The sequence below is a fragment of the Aythya ferina genome (assembly GCF_964211825.1).
Source record: "Aythya ferina genome assembly, chromosome: 23".
NCBI lineage: Eukaryota > Metazoa > Chordata > Aves > Anseriformes > Anatidae > Aythya > Aythya ferina.
Window position 1 is genome coordinate 4,743,842 of NC_140321.1, and position 25,401 is coordinate 4,769,242.

At 66.1% G+C, this 25,401-nt stretch overlaps 4 protein-coding genes and 1 long non-coding RNA gene across 6 annotated transcripts; 4 read left to right on the forward strand and 1 right to left on the reverse strand.

The window, feature by feature from the left end:
- Positions 1–967: 967 nt before the first annotated feature.
- G6PC3 (glucose-6-phosphatase catalytic subunit 3) lies at positions 968–7,380 on the reverse strand. 2 transcript variants are annotated; one of them, XM_084496303.1, is made up of 7 exons: positions 7,335–7,380; positions 6,097–6,314; positions 4,937–5,043; positions 3,694–3,784; positions 2,668–2,786; positions 2,436–2,577; positions 968–1,473 (listed from the first exon to the last, which is right to left on the reverse strand). In XM_084496303.1, the coding sequence occupies exons 2-7, from the start codon at positions 6,312–6,314 to the stop codon at positions 1,107–1,109; spliced, it is 1,044 nt and encodes a 347-aa protein (XP_084352429.1). In that variant the 5' UTR covers positions 7,335–7,380; the 3' UTR covers positions 968–1,106. The 2 variants fall into 2 exon arrangements, with proteins under 2 accessions (XP_084352429.1, XP_084352430.1); XM_084496304.1 differs by lacking the exon at positions 7,335–7,380 and adding an exon at positions 7,257–7,280.
- LOC311422848 lies at positions 1,581–2,429 on the forward strand. The gene is made up of 3 exons (XR_014685507.1): positions 1,581–2,023; positions 2,089–2,149; positions 2,182–2,429. It is a non-coding gene; the product is annotated as an uncharacterized lncRNA (long non-coding RNA).
- Positions 7,381–7,519: 139 nt separating the features above from the next.
- LSM12 (LSM12 homolog) lies at positions 7,520–16,174 on the forward strand. The gene is made up of 5 exons (XM_084496311.1): positions 7,520–7,679; positions 10,699–10,832; positions 13,311–13,420; positions 14,859–14,985; positions 15,092–16,174. Exons 1-5 carry the CDS (start codon positions 7,559–7,561, stop codon positions 15,176–15,178), a joined length of 579 nt encoding a protein of 192 aa, XP_084352437.1. The 5' UTR covers positions 7,520–7,558; the 3' UTR covers positions 15,179–16,174.
- Positions 16,175–16,342: 168 nt separating this feature from the next.
- TMEM101 (transmembrane protein 101) lies at positions 16,343–18,912 on the forward strand. Its single transcript, XM_084496306.1, has 4 exons — positions 16,343–16,501; positions 18,036–18,216; positions 18,296–18,442; positions 18,530–18,912. The coding sequence occupies exons 1-4, from the start codon at positions 16,365–16,367 to the stop codon at positions 18,836–18,838; spliced, it is 774 nt and encodes a 257-aa protein (XP_084352432.1). The 5' UTR covers positions 16,343–16,364; the 3' UTR covers positions 18,839–18,912.
- A 2,964-nt stretch (positions 18,913–21,876) lies between these two features.
- Positions 21,877–24,224, forward strand: LOC311422845 (peptide YY-like). The gene is made up of 4 exons (XM_084496314.1): positions 21,877–21,930; positions 22,604–22,791; positions 23,726–23,797; positions 23,930–24,224. The coding sequence occupies exons 2-4, from the start codon at positions 22,604–22,606 to the stop codon at positions 23,952–23,954; spliced, it is 285 nt and encodes a 94-aa protein (XP_084352440.1). The 5' UTR covers positions 21,877–21,930; the 3' UTR covers positions 23,955–24,224.
- Positions 24,225–25,401: the final 1,177 nt, after the last annotated feature.

The window sequence follows — 25,401 nt, forward strand, 5'->3', positions numbered from 1 at the left end:
TGTCCGCCCCCAGCTGGGTCTGACCCCCCCCACCCGGTGCCCCCCCCAAAAAAAATAATTTGGGGAGGATTTGGGGCTGGTAACGGCGCCTTTATTCTGCTCCTAAGGGGGCTGGGGGGGGCCGGGGGGGTGGGATGGGGTTGGGGGGGGGGTTAATATTGACCTGCCCCCCCCCCTTAGGGTTACACTGGGACAAACTGGTTAAACTGGGAGAAACTGGGGGGGAGCAGAGTGGGTGTGGGAGCTTTCGGGGGTGCCCCTTGGGTCGCTGCTGTGGGATGGGGGGGGGCACCCTCAATTTGGGGGGGTCCCAGGGCTGGGGGGGGGTCCTAGGGTTGGGGGAGGTCCCTGGGTGTTGGGGGGGGTCCCTGGGGTCACTGCTGTGGGACGGGGGGGGCACCCCCAATTTTGGGGGGGGGGGTTTCCTGGAGTGTATGAGGGGGTCCCAGGGTTGAGGGGGGAGTCCCTGGGGTCACTGCTGTGGGATGGGGGGGGCACCCTCAATTTGGGGGGGGTCCCTGTTTTTTTTTGGGGAGTCCCAAGGTTGGGGGGGGTCCTGGAGTGTGGGGGGGGGTCCCTGGGGTCACTGCTATGGGATGGGGGGGGCGCCCCCAATCTGGGGGGGGGTTCCTGGGGTATGGGGGGGTCCCTGGGTTGGGGGGGGGTCTCTGGAGTGTGTGTGGGGGGTCCTAGGGGTCTCTGCTACGGGAGGGGGGGACACCCTCAATTTGGGGGGGGTCTCTGGGTTGGGGGGGTGTACCTGGAGTGTGTGTGTGTGTGTGGGGGGGGTCCCTGGAGTGTATGGGGGGGTCCCAGGGTTGAGGGGGAGGTCTCTGGAGTGTGTGGGGGGGGTCCTAGGGGTCACTGCTGTGGGACGGGGGGGGCACCCCCAAATTGGGGAGGGTCCTTGGGGTTTGGGGAGAGGGTCCCAAGTTTTTTGGGGGGGGTCCCAGGAGTGTTTGGGGGGGGAGCTCCCAGTAGTGTTTAGGGGGGGGGCCCATTAGGTGCCACCCCCCCTCCTTGCAGGGCGCCGCAGGGAAACCATACCCCCAGCCCCCAGCCCAGTGGGGATGACGGCGCCTTTTGGGGTCGCCCCCCTCCCCAAATTATTCGGCGTGGGGGGGGGCCGGGGGGGGCCCCCCCAAAGCTCGGAGCAGCCTGGGCAGGGCCACGGCCACCAGCCAGGGCCCCGCGGCGTGCTTGAGGCAGGCGGCCCCATAAAACAGGGGCTCGGCCGCCGGCTGCGGCACCCACTGCAGCCCCCCCAGCACCCCCAGGGCTAATAGGGCCCCCAAAAACCTCATATGGGGTGGGGGCAGGTCCCGGCCCCCCCCAGGAAGGAAACGGGGGGGTCTCAAAGCCAGCCCCAGCCCCAGAGCGCTGCCGGCGTCGCGGCAGACGGAGGTGAAGGGCCGGGTGTCCAGGCGCAGCCACGAGGGGTTGGAGCACCAGGAGGTGGCCAGGTGGATGGACCTGAAAAAGGGGGGATTTGCCCCAAAAATGTAAGGGGGGAGGGGGAAACGGGGGATGGTTTGAGGCGGTGGGGGGGGTGGAAGGGGGTGTGGGGGGGGTTCGTGTTGTCTGAAATGCTCTGGGGGGTTTGGGGAGCGCCTGGGAAGTGTAGGGTGGTTTTTGGGGTGAGCCCTCTGCTGTAATGGGGTTGGATCTCAGGGGGAGCCCCCCTCTAAACTGGAGGGTTGGCATTTGGGGTGAGCCCCTGCTGTAATGGGGTCAGATCTCGGGGTGCCCCCGCCCTAATGGGGTCAGACCTTGGGGTGCCCCTGCCCTAATGGGGTTGGGTTTCAGGGTGCCTCTACTCTAATGGGATCGGATCTTGGGGTGCCCCCTGCCCTATGGGGTTGGATCTCAGGGTGCCCCTACCCTAACAGGGTCAGATCTCAGGGTGCCCCTGCTGTAACGGGGTCAGATCTCGGGGTGCCCCCACCCTAATGGGATTGGATCTTGGGGTGCCCCTACCCTAACGGGGTCAGATCTCAGGCTGCCCCCTGCCCTATGGGGTCAGGTCCCGGGGTGCCCCCTGCCCTAATGGGATCGGACCTCGGGGTGCCCCTACCCTAACAGGGTCAGCTCTCGGGGTGCCCCCGCCCTATGGGTCAGCTCTCGGGGTGCCCCTGCCCTATGCGGTCAGGTCCCGGGGTGCCCCCTGCCCTATGGGGTCAGCTCTTGGGGTGCCCCCGCCCTATGGGGTCAGACCTTGGGGTGCCCCTGCTGTAATGGGGTCGGGTCTCGGGGTGCCTCTACCCTAATGGGATCAGATGTCAGGGTGCCCCCCGCCCTATGGGGTCATGTCCCGGGGTGCCCCCGCCCTATGGGGTCATGTCCCGGGGTGCCCCCACCCTATGGGGTCATGTCCCGGGGTGCCCCCCGCCCTATGGGGTCATGTCCCGGGGTGCCCCCTCCCACGGGGCTCTCACCAGTCGATGTCGATGCCGGCGGCTCCCACGGCGCGGTGCAGGCCGAGGGCCCCCAGCAGCAGCCCCAGGGCGGTGGCCCCGTAGAAGCGCAGCGAGCGCGCGGGGGGGGGACAAGCCTGCAGCCCCCAGCCCAGGGCAATGCCTGTGGGGCCATGACGGGGTTGTGGGGTGCGGGGACGGCACCGGGGGGGGATGTAGGGGATGAGGGGAAGCCCCCCCCGGCCCCGCTCACCTGCCACGATGCCGCCCAGGACCTGGTGCGGGAAGTGCGCGAGGACGAAGACGCGGGACAGCCCCACGGCCAGCAGGAACAGCACGTACAGCACCACCGGGAGCAGCCGTGCCACCGGGCTGTGGGGTTTGGGGGGGCTGAGCCACCCCAAAGCCGCCCCAGAGCTACCCCGAAACTCTGAGCCACCCCTAAGCCACCCTAGAGTCGCCCCAGAGCCGCCCTGTGCCATGTCCCGCTCCTAAAGGTGCTCGGGACCCTCTCCAAGTCCCCCAGGACTCACCTCCGGGCTGTGGAGCAAGCGGGTCCTGAGCCACCCCAACACCCTGAGCCACCCCCAAGCCACCCCAGGACCACCCCAACACCCTGAGGCACCCTAAAGCCACCTTGCACCGTGCCACCCCTCTCCTGAAGGTGTTCGGGACCCTCTCCAAGTCCCCCAGGACTCACCTTGGGGCTACGGGACAAGTAGGGTGAGTGGCTCCTGAGCCACCCTGACACCCCGAGCCACCCTAGAGCCACCCTAAAGCCACCCTAAAGCCACCCCATTCCATGTCCCGCTCCTAAAGGTGCTCAGGACCCCCTCCAAGTCCCCCAGGACTCACCTCCAGGCTGCAGGGTGAGAGGGTCCTGAGCCACCCCGACACCCCAGAGCCACCCTAAAGCCACCCCGTGCCATGTCGCCCTCCTAAAGGATCTTGGGACCCTCTTGAGGTCCCCCAAAACTCACCTCTTGGCTGTGGGGTGAGCGGGGCAAGGGGCTCTGGAGTCACCCCTACACCATGAGCCACCCTAAAGCCACCCTAAAGCCACCCCACACCATGCCCCCCCCCCCCCAAGGTGCTCAGGACCCTCTTGGGACCCTCTCGAGATCCCCCAGGACTCACCTTGGGGCTGTGGGGCGAGTGGGGTGAGTGCCTCCTGAGCCCCCCAGACCCCCCGAGCCACCCTAAAACCACCCCACAGCGTGTCCCCTCGCCCTAAAGGACCTCGGGACCCCCTGGGGACCCCCCCGAGCCCCCCCCTCACCTCCTGTAGCGTTGGGCTGCCCGCGCCGACAGCGCCGTCACCAGCGGCCACAGCGCTGCGCCCGTGATCATGCAGTGACCGGAGGGGCTGCCTGCGGGGAAATCACCCGGGGGGGGGAAAGTGACACGGGGGGGGGAGAAAATGACACGTGGGGGGGGAAAAAATGAGCCGGGGGGTGGAAAAATGACCCAAAGGGGGAGAAAAATGACCCTTGGGGAGGGAAAATGACCAAGAGGGGATGAAAAATGACCCAAGGGGGGGGGGAAAGTGACCCCTGGGGGGGAAAATTGATGCCGGGGGGAGAAAAATGATTCTGGGGGGGGAAAAATGACCATTAGGGGGAAATAAAGGACCCCGGGGGGGAAAATGACCCCTGGGGGGGGGCGGGAAAATAACCCTTGGGGAGGGAAAATGACCCTTGGGGGGAGAAAAATGACCCGGGGGGGGAAAATTGACCCGGGTGGGGGGAGAAATGACCCCTGGGGGGAGAAAAATGACTCCGGGCGGGGGGAAATGACCCATGGGGAGGGGGAAAATGACCTGGGGGTGGGAAAAATGACCCAAGGGGTGGGGGGATATGACCCAAGGGGGGAGAAAAATGACCCGGGGGGGGGGAAATGACACTTGGGAGGGAAAAATGACCCCTGGGGGGGGGGAAAAAACAGGCAGGGACAGGGTGGACCCGGTGGAGACCCCACTGCTACCAGGGGTTTTCCAGGGACACTGGGATTGTGGGGGTCTGTGGGGACACTGGGGTTGTGGGGTCCCTGGGGTTGTGGGGTCCCTGGGGACACAGGGGCTGTGGGGTTCCCCGGGGACTGTGGGGTTTCCTGGGGACACAGGGATTGTGGGGGTCTCAGGGTATACAGGGACTGTGGGGTTCTGCGGGGACCCAGGGGCTTTGGGGTTCCCTGGGGACACAGGGACTGTGGGGGTCTGTGGGGACACTGGGGTTGTGGGGTCCCCCAGGGACACAGGGAAAGGGGTTTTCCAGGGACATGGGGACTGTGGGGACACAAAGATTGTGGGGTTCCCCAGGGACACAGGGACTGTGGGATTCCCCGGGGACACGGGGATTGTGGGGTTTTCTGGGGACATGGGGCCTGTGGGGTTCCCCGGGGACACAGATAATGGGGTTTTCCAGGGACACGGGGACCGTGGGGGTCTGTGGGGGGTCCCCCAGGGGTTGTGGGGTCCCCCAGGGGTTATGGGGTCCTCGGGGACGCCCCCAGACGTGGCTCACCGGGCCCGGTCTCGCAGGTGATGGGGAACTGGCGCAGGAACAGCCGGTGCCTGCGGGCGAACCCCGACTCGTGCAGCCACCAGAACGGGCGCTCCCCAAAAAGGAACCTGGGGGGGGGGGGAAACAGCGGGGTCAGGAGTCACTGCGGGGGGTGCACGGGGCCTGGGGGAGGACGGGGATGGGGTAATGGGGATGGGGGACAGGGGAATGGGGCTGGGAGATGGGGGGGACAGGGTTATGGGGTTGGGGGACAGGGTTATGGGGTTGGGGGGCTGGGGGCTGGGGCTGTGGGGTTTAAGGGACAGGGGAATAGGGAGATGGGGGACAGGATGATGGGATTGGGGGGCAGAGGGATGGGATGGGACTGGGGGGGCATAAGGATGGGGCTGGGGGTTACGGGGCTGGGGAGGGAGGACAGGGGACATGGGTGGGGGACAGGGGGATGGGGATATGGGGCGGGGGGTGGGGGAATGAGGCTGTGGGGTTGGGGCTGTGGGATGGGGACATGGGGAGGGGGGTATGGGGTTTGGGGGGACGGGATTGGGATATGGGGAGATGGAAGGGGTGTATGGGGGGGACAGGGGGATGGAGCTGGGGGACAGGGGGATGGAGGGATGGGGCTGTGGGATGGGGATATGGGGACGGGGATACAGGGAGGGGGGACGAGGCTGGGGGTGGGTTTGAGGGACGGGGGGACGGAGCTGAGGGACGGGAATTTGGGGACAGGGCTGTGGGGTTGGGGCTGTGGGATAGGGATATGGGGCTGGGGAGCTGCGGGGACAGGATTGGGATACGGGGAGCTGGAACTGGTAGTACTGGGGGGCTGGGGACAGGCCTGTGGGGTTGGGGCTGGGATATGGGAAGATGGAACCGGTGTATGGGGCAGACAGGGGGATGGAGCTGGGGGACAGGGGGATGGGGGGACGGGGCTGTGGGCTGGGGATATGGGGCTGGGGAGCTGCGGGGACGGGATTGGGATATGGGGAGATGGAATTGGTGTATGGGGGGGCTGGGGACGGGCCTTGGGTGAATGGGGCTGGGATATGGGAAGATGGAACCGGTGTACGGGGCGGACAGGGGGATGCGACCAGATGCCAGGACTTGGGGCTGGGGGCTTTGGGGCCGGGGCTGGGGGCTTTGGGGCCGTGCCCCCCCCTCACCATTTGAGCACCACGTTGAGCCACTCGGCCAGCAGCCCGGCCCAGAGCACGGCCAGCCCCACGGCGCGGTCGAGGCAGAAGGCGAGGGGGAAGCAGGCGCTGAAGACGTGCCGGGGGTCGGCCGCCCAGCTCAGCCCCAGCCACAGCTCCTCCAGCCAGCGCGGCCCCGACTGCAGCAGCACCGCCACACGGATCCCCCCCGCGTGAAGGGCCTCCATCTGCGGGGAGGGGGGAAAAAGGGGTCAGGGAGGGGGTACAGGGGGGTATGGGGGGGGTATGGGGGGGTTATGGGGTGTGGGGGGGTGTGGGGAGGGGGTATGGGGGGTGTGTTGGGGGATGTGGGGTGTGGGGAGGGTATGAGGGGGATATGGGGTGGGGGGGTATGGGGGGGGGGATGTGGGGTGTGGAGTAGGGTATGGGGTGTGTGGGTGGGTATGGGGTGTGGGGGGATATGGGGGGTGTAGGGGGGATGTGGGGTGTGAGGGGGGGGTATGGGGGGGGTTATGGGGGGTGTGTGTGGGATATGGGGTGTGGAGAGGGGTATGGGGTGGATATGGGGTATGTGGGGCGGGATATGGGGTGTGTGGGGGGGGATATGGGGAGGGTGTGGGGGGAGGGCAGGAAGAGGACGGAGATGGGATAGGACGGGGTGGGGATGGGATAGGGACAGGGACACAGACGGGGATGGAGATGGGGACAGGGATAAGAACCGGGCTGGGGACAAGAACGGGAATCGGGACGGGAACGGGGTCAGAGACGGGAACGGGGACGGGGTGGGGGTGGGGAGGGGATGGGGAGGGGGCCAGGGACGGGGGTGGGAATTGGGGCGGGGTGGGGGTGGGGATGGGGACGTGGCCAGGAGCCAGGGAGGGGCCGGGACCGGGGCCGGGACCAGGAACAGGAACGGGGCCGGGGCCGGGGGCCGGGGCTGGGCCCAGGCCGTGACCGCGGCCTCCCCCGGGCCCCCCCCAGCCCCTCCCAACCCCCACCAGTCCCCAGCCCTCATCCCCATCCCCCCGGGACCCCTTTTTCCCCTTTGTCCCCCCCCGTACCTGTGCGTGTGGGCTCAGAACCCGCCGTGCCCCCCCCGGCCCCCAACGCCCCCCCCGGTAACGGCCCCGGTAACGGCCCGGCCTCAGCCCCCCCCCCTCAGCACTCACCTCCGCGCCTACACCTCCCAGCACCCCCCGCGGCTCCCCCCTTTCCCCTCAAACTACGGCAGGCGGCGAGGCCCAAACTTCCCAACCGCGAAGCGGGGGGGCCCCCCCAACCACCACCACCACCACCACCACCACCACCACCGAGTCCCTTCCGCGACTACAACTCCCAGCACCCCCCGCGCGCGGCCCTACGGCGGGCGGCGAGGCCCAAACCTCCTCGGGGACGCGAGGGCCGGGCGGGGCGAAGGCGCATGCGCGCCGAGGCCACGCCCCCCTCGCGCCCGGCCGCCGAGGGAGACAAGATGGCGGCGCCGGGCGAGTGCTTCAGCGTGGGCAGCCAGGTGGCCTGCAGGACCTGCCAGGAGCAGCGCCTGCAGGGGGAGGTGGTCGCCTTCGACTACCCCAGCAAGATGCTGGCGCTCAGTATCCGCCGAAGGGGGGGGGAGAAGGGGGAGAGGGGGGGGGTGGGGGGTGAGGGAGGGGGTGGGGAGGTGAGGGAGGGGGTGGGGAGGGGGGTGGGGGGGTGAGGGGAGAGGGAGAGGGAGAGGGAGAGGGGAGGGGAGGGGGTGAGGGGGGTAATTGGGGGGTTATTGGGGTAATTGGGGGGGCTGCGAGGGGTTATTGGGGTGATTGGGGGGTTATTGGGGTTATTGGGGGGGCTTATTTGGGTAATTGGGGGCTTATTTGGGTTATTTGGGGGGGTTATTGGGGGTTTGGGGGGGCTGTGAGGGGTTATAGGGTGAGGGGGGAGCTGGGGAGGGGTTATTGGGGTGATTGGGGGGTTATTGGGGGTTTGGGGGGGGCTGTGAGAGGTTATTGGGGTGATTGGGGGTTATTGGGGGGCTGCGAGGGGTTATTGGGGGGTTTGGGGGGGGCTGTGAGAGGTTATTGAGGTTATTTGGGTTCTTGGGGGGGCTGTGAGGGGTTATTGGGGTGATTGGGGGGTTATTGGGGTTATTGGGGAGGGGCTGTGAGGGGTTATTGGGGTTACTGGGGGTTTTGGGGGAGGCTGCAAGGGGTTATTGGGGTTACTGGGGGGGCTGCGAGGGGTTATTGGGGGGTTATTGAGGGTTTTGGGGGGGCTGCAAGGGGTTATTGGGGTGATTTATTGGGGGGTTATTGGGGGATTATTGGGGGTTTTGGGGAGGCTGTGAGGGGCTATTGGGGTTAGTGGGGGGGCTGCGAAGGGTTATAGGGTGAGGGGGGAGCTGGGGGGGCTTGTTGAGGGGAGTTTCAAGGGGTTACTGGGGTTATTGGGAGGTTATTGGGGGTTTTGGGGGGGCTGCGAGGGGTTATTGGGGTTACTGGGGGGTTATTGGGGGGTTTTTGGGGGGGGCTGCAAGGGGTTATTGGGGGGTTTTGGGGGGGGCTGTGAGGAGTTATTGGGTTTATCGCGGGGGTTATTGGGGGGGCTGCAAGGGGTTATTGGGATGATTGGGGGGTTATTGGGGGTTTGGGGGGGGCTGTGAGGGGTTATTGGGGTGATTTGGGGGGGTTACTGGGGGATTATTGGGGATTTGGGGGGACTGTGAGGGGTTATAGGGTGAGGGGGGAGCCGAGGGGGGTTACTGGGGGGGCTGTGAGGGGTTATTGGGGTTATTGGGGGGTTTATTGAGGTTATTGGGGGTTTTGGAGGGGCTGTGAGGTGTTATAGGGTGAGGGGAGAGCCAGGAGGGGGGTTATTGGGGTGTGGAGGGGGAATTTGGGGGTGAAGGAGGGGGTTTGGGGTGAGGGGGAGCCTGGGGGGCTTGGGGGAGGTGTTGGGGGGTTATTGGGGGTGTTGGAGGGGTTACTGGGGTTATTGGGGGGGTTATTGGGGTGAGGGGGGCTTGGGGGTGAAGGAGGGGGTTTGGGGGAGGTGTTGGTGTAGGGGGGCCTGGGGGTGTTGGGGGGGGGCTTTATTGGGGTGATGGGACGTGTAGGGAGGCTGCTGGGATGTGAGGGGGCGCGTAGGGGGGTACTGGGGTTATTGGGGTGTGAGGGGGTGTGTAGGGGGTTACTGGGGTTATCGGGGTGTGTAGGGATGTGTAGGGGGTTATTGGGGTGCGTAGGGGGGTTATTGGGGTGGGGGGTGTATAGGGAAGCTACTGGGATATGAGGGGGCGTGTAGGGGGTTATTGGGGTGTGAGGGGGACGTGCAGCACCGCTACTGAGATGGGAGGAGGTGAGGGGGTTACTGGGGTTACTGGGGTGTGTAGGGGGTGTGTAGGGGGGTTACTGGGGTGTGAGGGGATGTGTGGTGGTGTTACTGGGGTCTGGGGGTGGTGTTGGGGTGTGTAAGGGGTTATTGGGGTGAGAGGAATGTATAGCACCGTTACTGGGGTTGTTGGGGTGCGGGGGGGGTTATTGGGGTGCAGGAATGTATAGTGGGGTGTGAGGGGGTGTGGGGGGGATTATTGGGGTGGGGGATGTGTAATGTGTGGAGGGGGGTTATTGGGGTGTGTAGGGGGTTATTGGGGTGTGAGGGGTGCTGTAGGGGGGCTATTGGGGTGGGGGATGTGTACTGGTGTTACTGGGATGTGGGGGGGGATAACTGGGGAGTGATGGGGTCTGTTGGGGTTATTGGGGTGTGGGGAGCTCTGTAGGGGATTTACTGAGGGATGCGCTCTGTGGGGGGGCTCCTGGGGGGGCTGAGAGGCTGTGGGGGGGTCACTGGGGAGATGGGGGGGTTGTGGGGTCTGTAGGGGGGTCACTGGGAAGCGGGAGGTGGGGGAGGGGCTATTGGGGTGTGGGATGGGGGGGGCACTGGGGGGTGTCCCTATAGGGCAGGGGGGAGGGGGGAGCCCTGTAGGAGGGGTGTGGGGGGGTCCTGTGTTTTTTTTGGGGGGATGGGGGGGGACTTTGGGGGAGCTTTTGGGGGTTTGGGGGGCCCTGGGGGGGGTCTGAGGTGTGGGGTGAGCAGGGGGGGCTGATTTGGGGTGCAGGGGGGACACAGTGAGGGCCTGAAAGGGGTTTGGGGGACAGATTGGGGTTGGGGGGGGCTGTGAGGGTGGCCCTGGAGGGGCTGGGGGGGTTTGGGGGGGTCTTGGGGGACCCCTTGGAGCTGTTGGGGTCAGGGTAAGGGGTCGGGGTTTTAGGGTCATGTACCCCTGGTGTATGGGGGGGGCAGCAGGAGGGGGTCCCCGATGGGTTTGGGGACACGAGGGGGTCTCGTGGAGCTGAGGGGGGTCTCAGGAAGCTGGGGGGGGTCTCAGAGAGCTGGGGGGGGCTCAGGTAGCTTTGGGGGGGTCAGATTCTGCTCAAAATCGGGTTAATTTGGGGAAAAAAATATAGGATATCGTGCGCTGCGTGCGTCGGGACCCCCAAACCCGCACCCTTTGACCCCAAACCCCACCCGGTGGGGGGGGAAAACCCCTCTACACCCCCTTGCCTTATTCCGGGGGGGGGTCCCGAGCTTCCAACCCCCCCCCCAAAGTTTTGGGGTTGCCCTTGACGGCCGCAGAGTGCCCCTCGTCCAGCGGGCGCCCCAACCACGCCGACATCCTGCTGGTCAACCTGCACTACGTCTCCGAGGTGGAGATCCTCACCGACCGCACCGACACGCCGCCCCCCCTCGCCTCGCTCAACGTCAGCAAGGTGAGGGCCGGGGGGGGGCAAATTTCCCCCCGGGGGGGCGGGATGGGGGTGGGTTTGGGGTCTGGTTTGGCCCCCGAGGGGGTTTTTGGGGTCTGTGAGGGACTGGGGTGAGGCTGCGGCTCCCCAGGGGGCAGAGGGCCCAAGTGAGGAAGAGGAGGATGAAGATGAAGGTGGGGGGGGGTCAGGGGGGTCATAAATCCCTGGGGGGGTGCAGGACAGGGGTTGGATTTGGGGTCTGGTTTGACCCTAAGGGGTTTTGGGGTCGCTGTGAGCTGCTGGAGTGAGGTTGTGGCTCCCTGAGGGAGTGAAGGGTCAGGTGAGGAAGAGGAGGAGGAGGATGAAGATGAAGGGGGGGGGGGCCCAGGGGGGGTCTTTGGAGACAGAAAATCCCTTGTGGGGTATGGGCTGGGGGTTAGATTTGGGGTCTGGTTCGGTCCTGAGGGGTTTTTTGGGGTCTGTGAGGGACTGGGGTGAGACTGCAGCTCTCCAGGGGGCAGAGGGCCCCAGTGAGGAGGAGGAGGAGGAGGATGAAGATGAAGCGGGGGGGGCCCGGGAGAGTCATAAATCCCCTGTGGGGCGCGGGACGGGGATTGGATTTGGGGTCTGGTTTGACCCCAAGGGGTTTTGGGGTCGCTGTGAGCTGCTGGAGTGAGGCTGAGGCTCCCTGAGGGAGTGAAGGGCCAGGTGAGGAAGAGGAGGAGGAGGAGGAAGATGAAGGCGGGGGGGTCTGGGGGGGGCATGAAGCTCCCAGGGAGCATGGGTTGGGGCTTGGATTTGGGGTCTGGTTTGACCCTGAGGGGGTTTTTGGGGTCTGTGAGGGACTGGGGTGAGGCTGAGGCTCCTTGACAGGGCAGAGGGTGAGGAGGAGGAGGATGAAGATGAAGGTGGGGGGGTCCCGGGGGGGGGACATAAATCCCCAGGGGGGCACAGGCTGGGGGTTGGATTTGGGGTCTGGTTCGGCCCTGAGGGGTTTTGGGGTCTCGGTGACCCCGCTGGATTTCGGCTGGGCCTCCTGGGGGGGGGCAGAGGGACCAGGGGGGGAGGAGGAGGAGGAGGAGGGGGAGGAAGGCTCCAGGCCGTGCCCCTCAGCACCACGACCCCGGGGGGGGGGGGGGGATTTGGGGCCTTTTTGAGGCATTTCTCACCCCAAATCACCCCGGTGCCCCCCCCCCCCCAGGGGCCTTCTTCCTCCTCATCATCCTCAGCGGGAAAAACACAGCTGGGTTTTGAGGACAGAAGCTGCAAAATCGGCATTTTGTTTTTTTTGGGGGGTTTTGGGGACCCGGTGCCTGGCGGGGGGGCTCCGGGGGGGTCTGGTTGTGGGGTGTTCCCCCCCAGACCCCCTTGTGCCACCCCAGCAGCCCCTTCCCGTGGGTATCACACCCACGGGGGCTTCAAAAACCCCCAATTCTGCCCCAAAACGGCTTTTTGATAATTTCCCTGAGCACAAAGCCACCCAAAAAAGAGCTTTTTCTCCCCAAAATCGTGTGGGGAGCCCCCATTGGCCTCCTCCTCCTCCCCGTGCCCTGGCAGCTCGTCCCGGTTTTAGGTTGCGAGGCAAACCCTACAGGAAACCCCCCCCCCCATAAAAGTGGTGAAAATAAGTGAAAAGAACCAAATTTTAGGATTTTTGGCCCATTTTGGAGAGGAGGAGCTGTGGTGCTGGGGAATGGGGTTGGGACCCAATTCCTGCCTGGGGGAGAGGGATTTGAATCTAAATTGAGGGATTTTGACCCGAATTGAGGGATTTTAACCTGAATTGTGGGATTTTGACCCAAAATGCATCGATTGAGGGATTTTAACCCAAAAAAAAGGCGTTAATTGAGGGATTTTAACCAAAACCAGTGGGATTTGAGAGGGGAAAAGGGGGAAGGAAAATGGGCAGGGGGTGTGTTGGGGGGGGGTCACACAGCCTGGGGGGGTCTCACTGCCTGGAGGGGGGGGTCACAGACCCTGGGGGGGGGGGGGGTCGCACAACCCTGGGGGGGTCTCATGGCCTGGGGGGGGGCCACAACCCTGGGGAGGGGTCTCACAGCCCAGGGGGGTCACTCACGATCCGGGGGGGTCTCACAGCATGGGGGGGGGGTCCCACACACTCAGGGGGGGGTCGCACAACCTTGGGGGGGTGTCACAGAACCTTGGGGGGGGTCTCACAGCCCTGGGGGGGTCACTCATGATCTTTGGGGGGGGGTCACAGCTTTGGGGGGTGTTGCACACCCCGGGGGGGGGGTCTCACTGCCTGGGGGGATGTCACACACAATTTGGGGGGGGGCACACCCCTGGGGGGGGGGGGCACAGAATCTTGGGGGGGGTCCCACACACCCTGGGGGGGGGGGGTCCCACACCCAGGGGGCTATCACACACACCCTGGGGGTATCACACACCCCGGGGGGGGGCATGCAGGGAGCCGTGTGCCCCCCCCTCACCCTCTGCCCCCCCCTCACCCTGTGCCCCCCCCCCACGCCGTGCCCCCCCCAGCTGGCCAGCAAGGCGCGGCTGGAGAAGGAGGAGAAGCTGAGCCAGGCCTACGCCATCAGCGCCGGCGTCTCCCTGGAGGGGCAGCAGCTCTTCCAGACCATCCACAAGACGTGAGAGGGGGGCACATGGGGGGGGGGGGTCTGGGGGGGCACCTGGGGGGGTCTAGGGGGGAATGGGAGGGGTTTGGGGGGGGCTGGGGGGGGTCTGGGGGGTTATTGGGGGGGGCAGCAGCTCTTCCAGACCATCCACAAGACGTGAGGGGGGGGCACCTGGGGGGGTGGGGGGGCGTCTGGGGGGGGTCTGGGGGGGGTTAGGGGTACACCTGGGGGGTTAATGGGGAGTTTGGAGGGGTAAAGGGGAGAGGGGGGGGGGTTGAAGGAAAGGGGTGGGGGGGAAAAGGGGGGAAAGGGGGGGGGGAAAGGAGGTAAATGGGGAGGTGGGGGGTAAAAGGGGGGGGAAATGGGGGTAAAAGGGGGGGATTGGGGGAAAATGGGGGAGAATGGGTAAAAAGGGAGGGAGGGGGAAAAAGGGGGGGTAAAAAGGAGGTAAAAGGGGGGTGGGGGGAAAAGGGAAGGTAAAAGGGGGGGATTGGGGTAAAATGGGAGAACGGGGGTAAAAGGGAGGGAGGGGGAAAAAGGGGGGGAAAAGGGGGGTTAAAAAGGAGGTAAAACGGGGGGGTGGGGGTAAAAGGAGGGGAATGGGGTAAAAGGGGGGTAAAAGGGGAGGATTGGGGGTAAAATGGGGGGGTAAAAGGAGGGATGGGGCTAAAAGGGGGGGATTGGGGGTAAAAAGGGAGGTAAAAGGGGGAGAATGGGGGTAAAAGGGGGGCATTGGGGGGGTAAAAGGAGGGATGGGGCTAAAAGGGGATTGGGGGTAAAAAGGGGGAGTGAATGGGGTAAAAAAGGGGAATGGGGATAAAAGGGGGGGCAATGGGGGTAAAAGGCAGGGATTTAGGGGGTAAAAGGGGGGGAAACGGGTAAAGGGGGGAGGAATGGAGATAAAAGGGGGTAAATGGGGAATGGGGGGGAAATGGGGGTAAAATAGGGGTAAAAGGAGGGAAATGGGGGGGAATGGGGCTAAAAGGGTGGAATGGGGGTAAAAAGGGGGGGTGGGGTTAAAGGGGTGGAACACAGGTAAAAGGGGGAATGGGCGGTAAAGGGGGAGAATTGGGGGGGAATGGGGTAAAAGGGGGGAAATGGGGCGTAAAGGGGGGGGAGTGGGGACATGGGGGGTGAAAAGGGAATGGGGGCGGGGGGGGCATAAAGGGGAGAGAATTGGAGGAAATGGGGTAAAAGGGGGGAATGGGGGTTAAAGGGGGTGGGGGGGTATGGGGGGACAAAAAGAGGGGGAATTGGGTAAAAGGGGGGGAGGGGGGTAAAAGGGGGGGGAAGGGGGTAATGGGGATAAAGGGGGGGGCATGGGGATAAAGGGGGGGGCATGGGGATAAAGGGGGGGGCATGGGGATAAAGGGGGGTATAAGGGGGTACACGGGGGTAACGGGGAAGGGGGGATGGGGGTGTAAGGCCTCCCCCCCCCCCAAAAAAAAAGCATCAAGGACTGCAAGTGGCAGGAGAAGAACATCGTGGTGATGGAGGAGGTGGTGATCGCCCCCCCCTACCAGGTGGAGAACTGCAAGGGCAAGGAGGGCAGCGCGCTGGGCCACGTGCGCAAAATCGTGAGTCTGGGGGGGGCACCACACCCCCAAAACCCCCCCAAAACCTCCCCAAAACCTTCCTGACACCCCAAAAAAACCCCTTATCGTGCCCCCCCCCCCCCCCCAGGTGGAGAAGCACTTTCGGGACGCGGAGAGCCAGAAGGTGATGCAGCGCTCGCAGCCCCCGCAGAAGGAGAGCGCCCTGTCGGCCTGAGCCCCCCCCCCCCCCTTTTGCGCCTTTATGGGGGGGGGGCACACACACACACACACGCACACAGAGTGGGCTCCCCCCCCTCCACCCCCCCCAGAACCTCAGACTTTGGAAAAAAAAAAAAAAAAAACAACGAAAAAAAACTGAGGAAAGAGAAATAATTGAACGAAACGCGCCGCCCCCCCCCCCCCCCGCTAACAGCCCCCTCCCTGCCCCGGTCCTGTCTGTGGCCCCCCCCTCTCGTCGCAGGGAGCCCCCCGTTTATTTTTGCAAAGGGGGGGCTCCCCTCCTTCCCCGCCATCCCCTCATGTAGCAGGATTTCCCCTTTTTTTCCCCAAAAAACCCCTCCAAGACCAAAACGAAGGAGCCGGCCGAGGGGGGGGGGGGCGCGGCCCCCTTTTAATTTGTGTTTGCACAGGGCAGGGCTTGGGCGAAATAAACGGCTCCTGGAGGCTCCGCTGCCACCGACAGCTGGGGAAACGGGCTCAGAATCGGGCTGCTTTGTTGTTTTTTTTTTTTTTTCCATTTTTGGGGCAATTTTTTCCGTTTTTGGGCCAGGATGGCGGCAAAAAGAAAAAGGGGGTAAAAAAAAAAAAAGAAAAGCACAAAAAAAAAAAGGAAAAAAAAGAGAAACAAAAAAAAAGGAAAAAAAAAAAGAAAAAAGAGGAAAAAATCACAAAAAAAAAAGTGTTTCCACCCAAATTGCCCCAAAATTGCCATTTTTTTCCTCCTTGAGCAGGGGGACCTGGAAGGGCAGGGGTCATCGCTCCCCTCTCTTTCCGTTTAATTTCCACGATTTTCATCGTTTCCTCCAATTTTTTGCCACCCCCTCCCTCCTTTTATAACTTTATTCCATTTTTTTCCCCATTCCGCTCATTTTTCCCCCCAGAAAGCCGACGGGAGCTCTTTAAAGCCACTCAAGCCCTGCCCGGCGGAGTTCGCGAAAAGTAAAAAGAAATAAAAAAATAACAAAAAAAGCCGAAAAAAAACGGAACAAAACGGAAAGACTTTTTAGCGTTGTTTAGCAGAAAAAAACAATAAAACCCGGATTTTCTTTTTTTTTTTTTAACCGTCCCCTCCCCCCGCCTTTGGCGCTCTGGGTTTGTGCGCGCGCCGGAAGCGGGAATAGGGAGGCGGGGCGGGACTTCCGGCGGGCGGCCGGAAGAGAAGGGGCCGGGCTTCCGGCGCGATGGCGGCCGGGCGCGGGTGGCGGCGGAGGGCGCTGCGGCTGCTGACGGCGGGCGGCGGGGTCCTGCTCACCCGCTTCCCCTTCTGGCACTGCTTCAGCGGGCTGCTGCTCTGCGCGGAGAGGGCGGACGGGAGGCGGTGAGACGCCGGGGGGGGCTGGGGGGGGGTGTGTGGGTGTTATGGGGGAGGGGGGGTGGAGGATACAGGGGCAGGGTGGGGGTGGGGCGGGGGTGGGGGCTGGGGGGTGTGGGGGGGTAACTGGGGGGGACTGGGGGTGGTGGGGGGGTAACTGGGGGCGTTACGGGGGTAATTTGGGGCTGGGGGCGGGGTGGGGCAAGTGTGGGGTGGGGGGCATGGGGTAGGTGTAGGGTAGCTGAGAGGATGGGGGGCGGGGGGGGGTAACTGGGGGGGACTGGGGGTGGTGGGGGGTAACTGGGGGCGGTGGGGGGGGCGTGGGGTTGGTTGGGGGGTAACTGGGGTGGTACTGGGGTAGGTGTGGGGCTGGGGAGGCTGGGGGCGATGTGGGGCAAGTGTGGGGCTGGGGGGCGACTGGGGGCGTTACAGGGGCAATTTGGGGCTGGGGGCGGTGTGGGGGGGGAGTTACAGGGGAGGTGGGGGCTGGGGGGGCACTTGGGGGCAGGGGGGGTTGGTGGGGGGTAACTGGGGGGGACTGGGGCAGGTGTGGGGCTGGGGGGAGTTGTGGGGCGACTGGGGGCGTTATGGGGCAGGTGTGGGGCTGGGGGAGTTGGGGGGCAGTGTGGGGCTGGGGGTAGGTGTGGGGTGGGGGCCATGGGGCAGGTATAGGGCAGCTGAGAGGATGGGGGGGTGGTGTGGGGTTGGTGGGGGGTAACTGGGGTGATACTGGGGTAGGTGTGGGGCTGGGGAGGCTGGGGGCGATGTGGGGCAAGTGTGGGGCTGGGGGGAGTTGTGGGGTGAGTGGGGGTGTTACAGGGTAGGTGTGGGGCTGGGGGAGTTGGGGGACAATGTGGGGCTGGGGGCCATGGGGTGGGTATAGGGCAGCTGAGAGGATGGGGGGGTGGTATGGGGTAAATGGGGGGGCTGGGGCAGGTGTGGGGCTGGGGTGGGAGTTGGGGGGCAATGTGCGGCTGGGAGTAGGTGTGGGGTGGGGCTGGCTGTGGGGCTGGGGGCAGTTGGGGGGCAGCTGAGGGCATGGGGCTGGTGGGGGGTGGCTGGAGGGAGTGGGGGGCAGCTGGGGGCGGTGTGGGGCTGGGGGCGTTATGGGGTAGGTGTGGGGCTGGGGGAGTTGTGGAACAGCTGGGGGGGGCTGTCAGTGTGGGGCTGGGATCTGTGTGGGGCCTGGGATAGCTGGGGGGGGCAGCTGGGGGCGTGGGGGGGTTGTGGGGCGGTTAGGGTGGGGATTGGGGGGTGCGGGATAGGTGTGGGGCCTGGGGGAGTTGTGGGGCTGGGCTCGCTGTGGGGCAGCTGGGGATGGGCTGGGGGGGGGCTGGGTTAAGTGTGGGGGGGGGGCAGCTTGGGGGGGTCCTGGGGGGAGTCAAACATGGGGCTGGGGGGGTCAGGGAGCTTTGAGGGGCACAGCAGCGACCCGGCAGCCCCACAATGGGGCCGGGCCACACTCAGCGTGCTCTGACAGACCCAGGACCCCCCATACACCCCCTTTTTACCCCCCCCTCTCTGCGCGCCCCCCCCGCAGGCAGCCCGACATCCCGGTGCCGTACCTGTACGTGGACATGGGCGCGGCCGTGCTGTGCGCCAGCTTCATGTCCTTCGGCGTCAAGCGCCGCTGGTTCGCCCTGGGCGCCGCCCTGCAGCTCGCCCTCGCCACCTACGCCGCACACGTGGGCGGCCACGCGCACTACGGCGACTGGCTCAAGGTCAGACCCCCCCTAAACCCCTCCAGCGCTCTCTGGGGGGGGTCCTTACGCTGATTTCCCCCCCCCCTCCCTCCTCCAGGTGCGGATGTACTCGCGGACCATCGCCATCATCGGCGGCTTCCTCATCCTGGCGAGCGGCGCGGGCGAGCTGTACCGCCAGAAACCGCGCAGCCGCTCGCTGCAGTCCACGGGCCAGGTCTTCCTGGGCATCTACCTCATCTGCCAGGTATTTTGGGGGCATCCTGGGCGGGTTTAGGATTTTTTTTTTTATTTTTTTAGGGTCCCTACCCACCTCGGCTCCCCCTCCCCGCAGGCGTACTCGCTGCAGCACAGCGCTGAGGACCGCCTGGCCTACCTGAACCACATCCTGGGGGGCGAGCTGACGCTGCAGCTGCTCTTCGTGCTCTACGGGCTGCTGGCGCTGGCCTTCCTCTCGGGCTGCTGCGTGCGGGCGGCGGCGCAGGTGCTGGCGGTGCTGCTGCCCCTCGCCATCCTGCTCATCGACGGCAACCTGGCCTACTGGCACCGCGCGCGCCGCGTCGAGTTCTGGAACCAGATGAAGCTCATCGGCCAGAGCGTCGGCATCTTCGGCGCCGCCGTCATCCTCGCCACCGACGGCTGAGCGCCCCCCCCCCCTGCTATCCCATTTCTTGTTTTTTTTTTTCTTTATTTTTAACAAAGAGCCGTTATTTATTCTTTTTTTTTTTTTTCTTTTTATATGTGGTATTTGCGAGTGGTCAATCCGCCCCCCCCCCCCACACACACACACACACCCCCAGGGCTGCTCGCCATCACTTCGTCCTCTGGGGAAACTGAGGCACGGAACTAACCTGGATTAACCCTGGGGGGGGCTGAGTGAGGGCCTGGTGGCCCCCCCCAGGTGGTGATGCCCCCCTCTGGTGGTGGCAGCCCCCCCCCAGATGGTAATAACCCCCCCCCGGGTGGTAACAGCCCTCCCCCAGTGATGTCACCCCCCCCGGGGCGATGACAGCCCCCCCCGCAGTGATGCTGCCCCCCCAAGTGGTGACAGGCCCCCCCCTCAGTGATTACAGCCCCCCCCCAGTGGTGACAGCCCATTTCCAGTGATGATGCCCCCCCCCACGGAGTGGTGACAGCCCCCCACCTGTGTGCTGACACCCCCCTGGTGCTGACAACCCCCCTCCCTTGATGATTGCCCCCCCCCCAGTGGTGACAGCCCCCCCGGGTGGTGATGGACCCCCCCCGGGCAGTGATAGCCCCCCCCGGGTGGTGATGGACCCCCCCCGGGTGGTAACAGGCCCCCTCCCCGAGTGCTGACGCCCCCCCCCGGGTGATAACAGCCCCCCCGACCCCCCAATCCCCTGCTGCCGGCTCATCGGAAGCGCTCGGGGCCGAGCAAACAGGGCGCTGCCGGCCGATAAGGGGCAGCCTCCGCCCGGGGGGGGGCCCTAATGCGCCAGGGGCGGAAGGCGGGGGCCATAAAGCGCATGGAGCGGCAGCGCCCTGTTTGCTTTTCCGACCTCCGGGGCTTTTTTTTTTTTTTGGGGGGGGGGGGGGGGACACGCGTGTGACATCGCGTTGTGTCGTGTGTGTCCCCCCCCCCCCCCCCCAGAGCCATCCTGTGACCTTTGGAAAATTGGTGTTTGCTGTCCCCGGGGGGAAATGGGGCAGAAACGGCGCTTCCCCTTCATCCTCCGGGCTGGGGGGGGGCCACATCTGCCCTGTCCCGTGTCCCCCCCCCCCCCCCCAAAAACACCTCCCCCTGCGTGGGGCAGCGGGACGGGAGCGGTGCTGCCCCGCTCCCCGTGGGGACATCGGGATTTGGGGAGGGGGGGGGCGCATCCCGGTCCCCTTGGGGACAGCGGGGACAATGCCAGCGCCTGGTTTGGGTGTGGGGGGGGCTCAGCGCCCCCCCCCGGGGCACGGCTGGGCGCGTTCTGTCCCCAGGCACGCAGCCCCCATCGATCCCATTAACCCCCCCCCCCGATCCCATTAAACCCCCATCGATCCCATTAAACCTTCCCATCGACCGCGGGGACGTGAAAGGTGCTGCCGGGGGGGGGGTGGGGGGGCTGCTTCCCCCCCCCCTTGTCCTCCCAGCACGTCGGGGGGGAGGGGGGGGGCAGCACAGAGCCGGGGGCGTGCGTGTGACACTGGGGTGACAGCGGTGACACCGCGACCCCGTCCCCGTGGGTGCCGGCGGCTCGCGTGTCCCCGGCTGCGCCCCCCCGCGGGGCAGCCCCGGCCCCCCCCCCGCGGTGCCGGTGGCGGTGTCACCACCCCGCGGTGGCGCTGCCCCCGGCTGTCCCCGGCCTTGGTGGCCCCTGCCTGGCTCCGTGGGGACGCGGCGGGGTCCCTGTCCCTGTCCCCGTCCCTGTCGCTGTCCCCGTGCTGCCCCCCCACGGGTGCCGTGCCCGTGCCCGCTGTCCCCGTGCCATGCCCGGTGCCACCTCCTGAGCCTGTCACGCGTGACACGGCTGCGTGTCCCCCCCTGTCCCCGTGTCGCGGCTCCTTGTCCCCCCCATCCCCGTGCCACCAGTGCCATTGCTGCGCCCCCCTGCCACAGCCGTGCCGTGTCCCCGCTCCGTGTCCCTGTGCGGTGCTTGTGCCACATCTCCGTGCCACATCGGTGTGTCCCCGTGCCCTGTCCCCGTGCCCTGTCCCCGTGCCCTGTCCCTGTGCCCTGTCCCTGAGCCACCTCCTTGCTGCGTCCCCGTGCCATGTCTGTGCCATGGTTGTGCCCTGTCCTTTGTCCCCCTGCCCTTTGTCCCCGTGCCATGTCTGTGCCCCGTCCCCGTGCCACACCCGCGCTGTGTCCGTGCTGTGTCCCCGTGCCGTGCTTGTGCCACAACTGTGTGCCCTGTCCCTGTGCCACGTCCGTGCCCTGTCTGTGCCATGTCCCTGTGTCACTGCATCCCCTGCCTTTTGTCCTCGTGCTGTCCCTGTGCCCTGTCCCTGTGCCATCACCTTGCTGGGTCCCCGTGCTAGGTCCCCGTGCCCTGTCCCTGTGCCATGTTTGTGCCCTGTCCGTGCCGTGTCCGTGCCGTGTCCCCGTGCCCTGTCCCTGAGCCACATCCTTTCCGTGTCCCTGTTGCCTGCTCTGTGCGGTGTCCCCGTGCCACTTCTGTGCCATGTTTGTGCCCCGTCCTTTGTCCCTGTGCCCTGTCCGTGCCATGTCCGTGCCGTGTCCCCGTGCCATGTCCCTGTGTCACTGCGTCCCCTGCCTTTCGTCCTCGTGCTGTCCCTGTGCCCTGTCCCCATATCACGTCTGTGCAGTGTCCCCATACCCTGTCCCCATGCCCTGTCCCCATATCCCACCTGTGCCATGTCCCCATGCCCTGTCCCTCTTCCACATCCATGCCCTGTCCCCGTGCCATGTCTGTGTGACACCCCATCCTCCCTTTGCCCCCCCCAGCCCCCCTTTGCCCCCCCCACCCCAATCTGCCCCCCCCATGCCCCAGTCTCGCTCCCTTCCCAGTGTCTCTGTCCCCCCCCGGCTCGGTGACACGGTGACAGGCGCTGGCACCAGGCGCGCGTGTCCCACAGCCTGGAGGAGGGGGGGGGGGCGGTGGCAGCGGGGGGGGGGGGCGGCCGTGGTCCTGCTGAGCCCCGGGTGGGTCACGGCCGAGGGAGGAGCCGGGCCCCCCCCCCCGCCCGATCCTATAAGAGCCGAGGCGCCGTGCCCGTGTCCCCGCCGTGTCCCCGTGCTGTCACCCAGCGCCTCGCTGCTCCACCGTGAGTGCGGGGACCGGGGGGGGGGACACGAGGGGGGGGTGTCCTATTGGGGAGGGGGGTCCCTGGGGTAGGAGATCACCCATTGGGGGGGTTATTTGGGGGGGTGAGGGGGGTGGGAGATGTCCCCGCTGGGAGGGTTCTGGGAGGGATGGGTCCTCTTTGGGGACTTTGGGGGGGGGGATGTCTCGTTTGGGGGGGGTCCTGGGGGATTTTGGGGGGGTGGAGATGGGAAGATGTCCCCTTTGGGAGGTGGGAGGGGTCCCGGGGGGGATGTGTGCCCTTTGGGGAATTTGGGGGGGTTGGAGATGTCCCCTCTGGGGTGAGGGGGGGGGGTCCTGGGAGGGATGGGTCCCCTTGGGGGATTTTTTTGGGGGGGGTGGGAGATGTCCCCTCTGGGAGGTGTGTGTGTGTGGGGGGGTCTTGGGTACCCTTGGGGGAATTTGAGGAGTGGGAGATGTCCCCTTTGGGAAGCGAGGGGGAGTCCTGGGGGGGTTGTGTCCCCTTGGGCACTTTGGGGGTGTCCCTGCGTCCCCACGGGCTCGGGGGCTTCACCGCGGGGCTTCACCCCTCCGGGCTGGGACGGGGCCACCCGAGGGGGCTGGGGGTGACACCCCGGGACCCGGTGCCCCCCCCTCCCCGAGCCCCCCATCCCTTTCCCCCCCCCCCCCCCCAGATGGTGACGTCCCCAAGGCCGTGGCGCGTGCTGGCGGCGCTGGCGCTGTGCGCCCTGCTGTGCCTGGGCACGCTGGGGGCCGCCTACCCCCCAAAACCAGAGAGCCCCGGCGAGGACGCGTCCCCCGAGGAGCTGGCCAGGTACTTCTCGGCCCTGCGCCACTACATCAACCTGGTGACACGGCAGAGGTGAGCGGCCCTTGCACGCCCGCGTGCAAAACCCCCTTTGCACACCCACGTGCATGATCCCCTTTGCACGCCCAAGTGCACAATCCCCGTTGCACACCCACGTGTGAGCCCCCCCTCACACCCCCGTGCAATTCTCCCCCTTGCACGCCCACGTGCACGATCCCCTTTGCACACCCACGTGTGAGGCCCCCCCACGTGCGAGGCCCCCCCACGTGCACACCCCCGTGCAGTTCTCCCCCTTGCACGCCCAAGTGCAAGATCCCCTTTGCACGCCCACAGCCGATGCCCCCTTTGCACGCCCAAGTGCACAATCCCCGTTGCACACCCACGTGTGAGGCCCCCCCTCCCTCACACCCCCGTGCAATTCTCCCCCTTGCACGCCCACATGCACAATCCCCTTTGCACACCCACACCCCATGCCCCCTTTGCATGCCCACGTCCATCTCCCACATCCGATGCCCCCTTTGCACGCTCACATCCATCCCCCTTTGCATGCCCATGTGCACGACCCCATTGCACACCCATGTGTGTGGCCCCCCCCCGTGCACACCCCCATGCAATTCTTCCCCTTGCACACCCACGTGCAAGATCCCCTTTGCATGCCCACAGCCGATGCCCCCTTTGCACGCCCACGTCCATCCCCCATGCCTGAGGTCCCCTTTGCATGCCCATGTGCACAATCCCTTTGCACACCCACGTACAAGGCCCCCCCCGTGCACACCCCCGTGCAAGATCTCCCTCACATTCCCACGTGCAAGATCCCCTTTGCACGCTCAATGCCCCTTTTGCACGCCCACATCCATCCCAATTTGCACGCCCATGTGCACGACCCCTTTGCACGCCCACGTGCGAGGCCCCCCCTGCACACCCCCGTGCACTTCTCCCCCTTGCACACCCCCGTGCAAGGCCCTTTGCACGTCCCCATGTCCCGCAGGTACGGGAAGCGTGCCAGCCCCGAGGCCGTGGTGTCGGAGCTGCTCCTGGGGGCCACCGGCGACAGGTCCTGGTGAGTGCCCCCCCCCCCCCTTTTCCCTGTCCCCCCCCCCTCCCCGGGTAAGGGGGCTGCGACCCCTTCTGCACCCCAGGGTGGGGGTCCTGGGGGTGCTGGGGGGGGGTCTCACATCAGCTCTTCCCGCAGGTACGACGCCGACGCCGCGTGGTGACCGGGTGCCCCCGACCCCCCCAGATCCCCCAAAATCCCCCCCAATCCCCCCCCCCCGTGGCTCCCCCCGGGGGTCCCAGCAGCCGGGGCCAGCCCCAGCCCCGTGCCAGGGGGCTGGGACCCCCCCGGAACCCCCCCAAAGCCCAGCCCGGAGGTGTCCCATGGAGGGGGGGGGGACCCCGATCCCGTCCCCTCCCCGCTGCTGTCGGGGGGGGCCCCGCGCGGTCCCCGCACGTTGTCACCAGTGGCAATAAAGAGCAGAGCGTGGGCACCCCTCGTGTGCTGGGGGGGGGAGATGGAGGGGTTCGGGGGGGACGGAGGAGGGTGGAAAGAGGGATGGGGGGGTGCGGGGGGGGATGGAGGGGTGTAGGGGGGGAGAGATGGAGCGGAGGAGGCAGGAGGGGACGGGGGGGGATGGATGGGAGGATGGGGGGATGGAAAGGGGAGCAGGGAGGGATGGAGGGGAGGATGGGGGAGGCAGGGAGAGATGGAGAGATGGAGCGGAGGAGGATGGAAAGAGGGATGGAGGGGTTTGGGGGGGATGGAGGGGTGCAGGGAGGGAGAGATGGAGCAGAGGAGAGGATGGGGAGATGGATGGGAGGATGGGGGGATGGAAAGAGGGGAGCAGGGAGGGATGGAGGGGAGGATGGGAAGAGGGATGGAGGGGTGCGAGGACGATGGGAGGATGCAGGGAGGGATGGAGTGGAGGATGGAGGAGGGGATGGAAAGAGGGGTGCAAGAAAGGATGGAGGAGAGCGCAGGGGGTGGAGGGGGGGATGGAGTGGAAGGATAGGAAGAGGGACGCAGGGAGGGATGGAGGAGAGGGGGGTGGAAAGAGGGATGGAGGGGGGATGGAGAGATGGAGCAGAGGGTGCAGGAGAGGATGGGGGGATGGAAAGAGGGGGGCAGGGAGGGATGGAGGAGAGGAGGGGATGCGGGGAGGGATGGGGGGATGCAGGGAGGATGCAAGGAGAGAGGGATGCAGGAGGGGGGGGAGGGAGGGATGTGGGGGGGCTGCAGGCGAGGGGGTGCTGGGGGGGATGGAGGGGGGTGCACGGGGCTGGCTGGAGGCCCAAGGGAGCAGAGAGAGGGGGCTGCGGGGGGGGGGAAGCAGGGGGTGAGGGGCCAAGGGGTGAGGGGGGGGCAGTGGGGAGGGAGGGAAAGAGCAGGGGGGGGATTTGGGGGGGTACAGGGGGCTCCATGGGCTGGGTGTGGGGGTGCAGCCACACGAGGGTGGGGGGGGCACTGGCAGCGGGGTGTGGGGGTGCTCCGGGCATGGGGGGGGGCACACGGGACGGGGGTAGAGGTGCACGGGGGGCTGGGGGTGTGGGGGCGCTGCGGTGGGTGCTGGGAGCACTGGTACGGGGTGGGGGGGTCTTCTGTGTGAGGGGGTGCTGGGGGCACTGGGTATGGGGCGCAGGGGGCACTGGGAACACTGGTATGGGTGC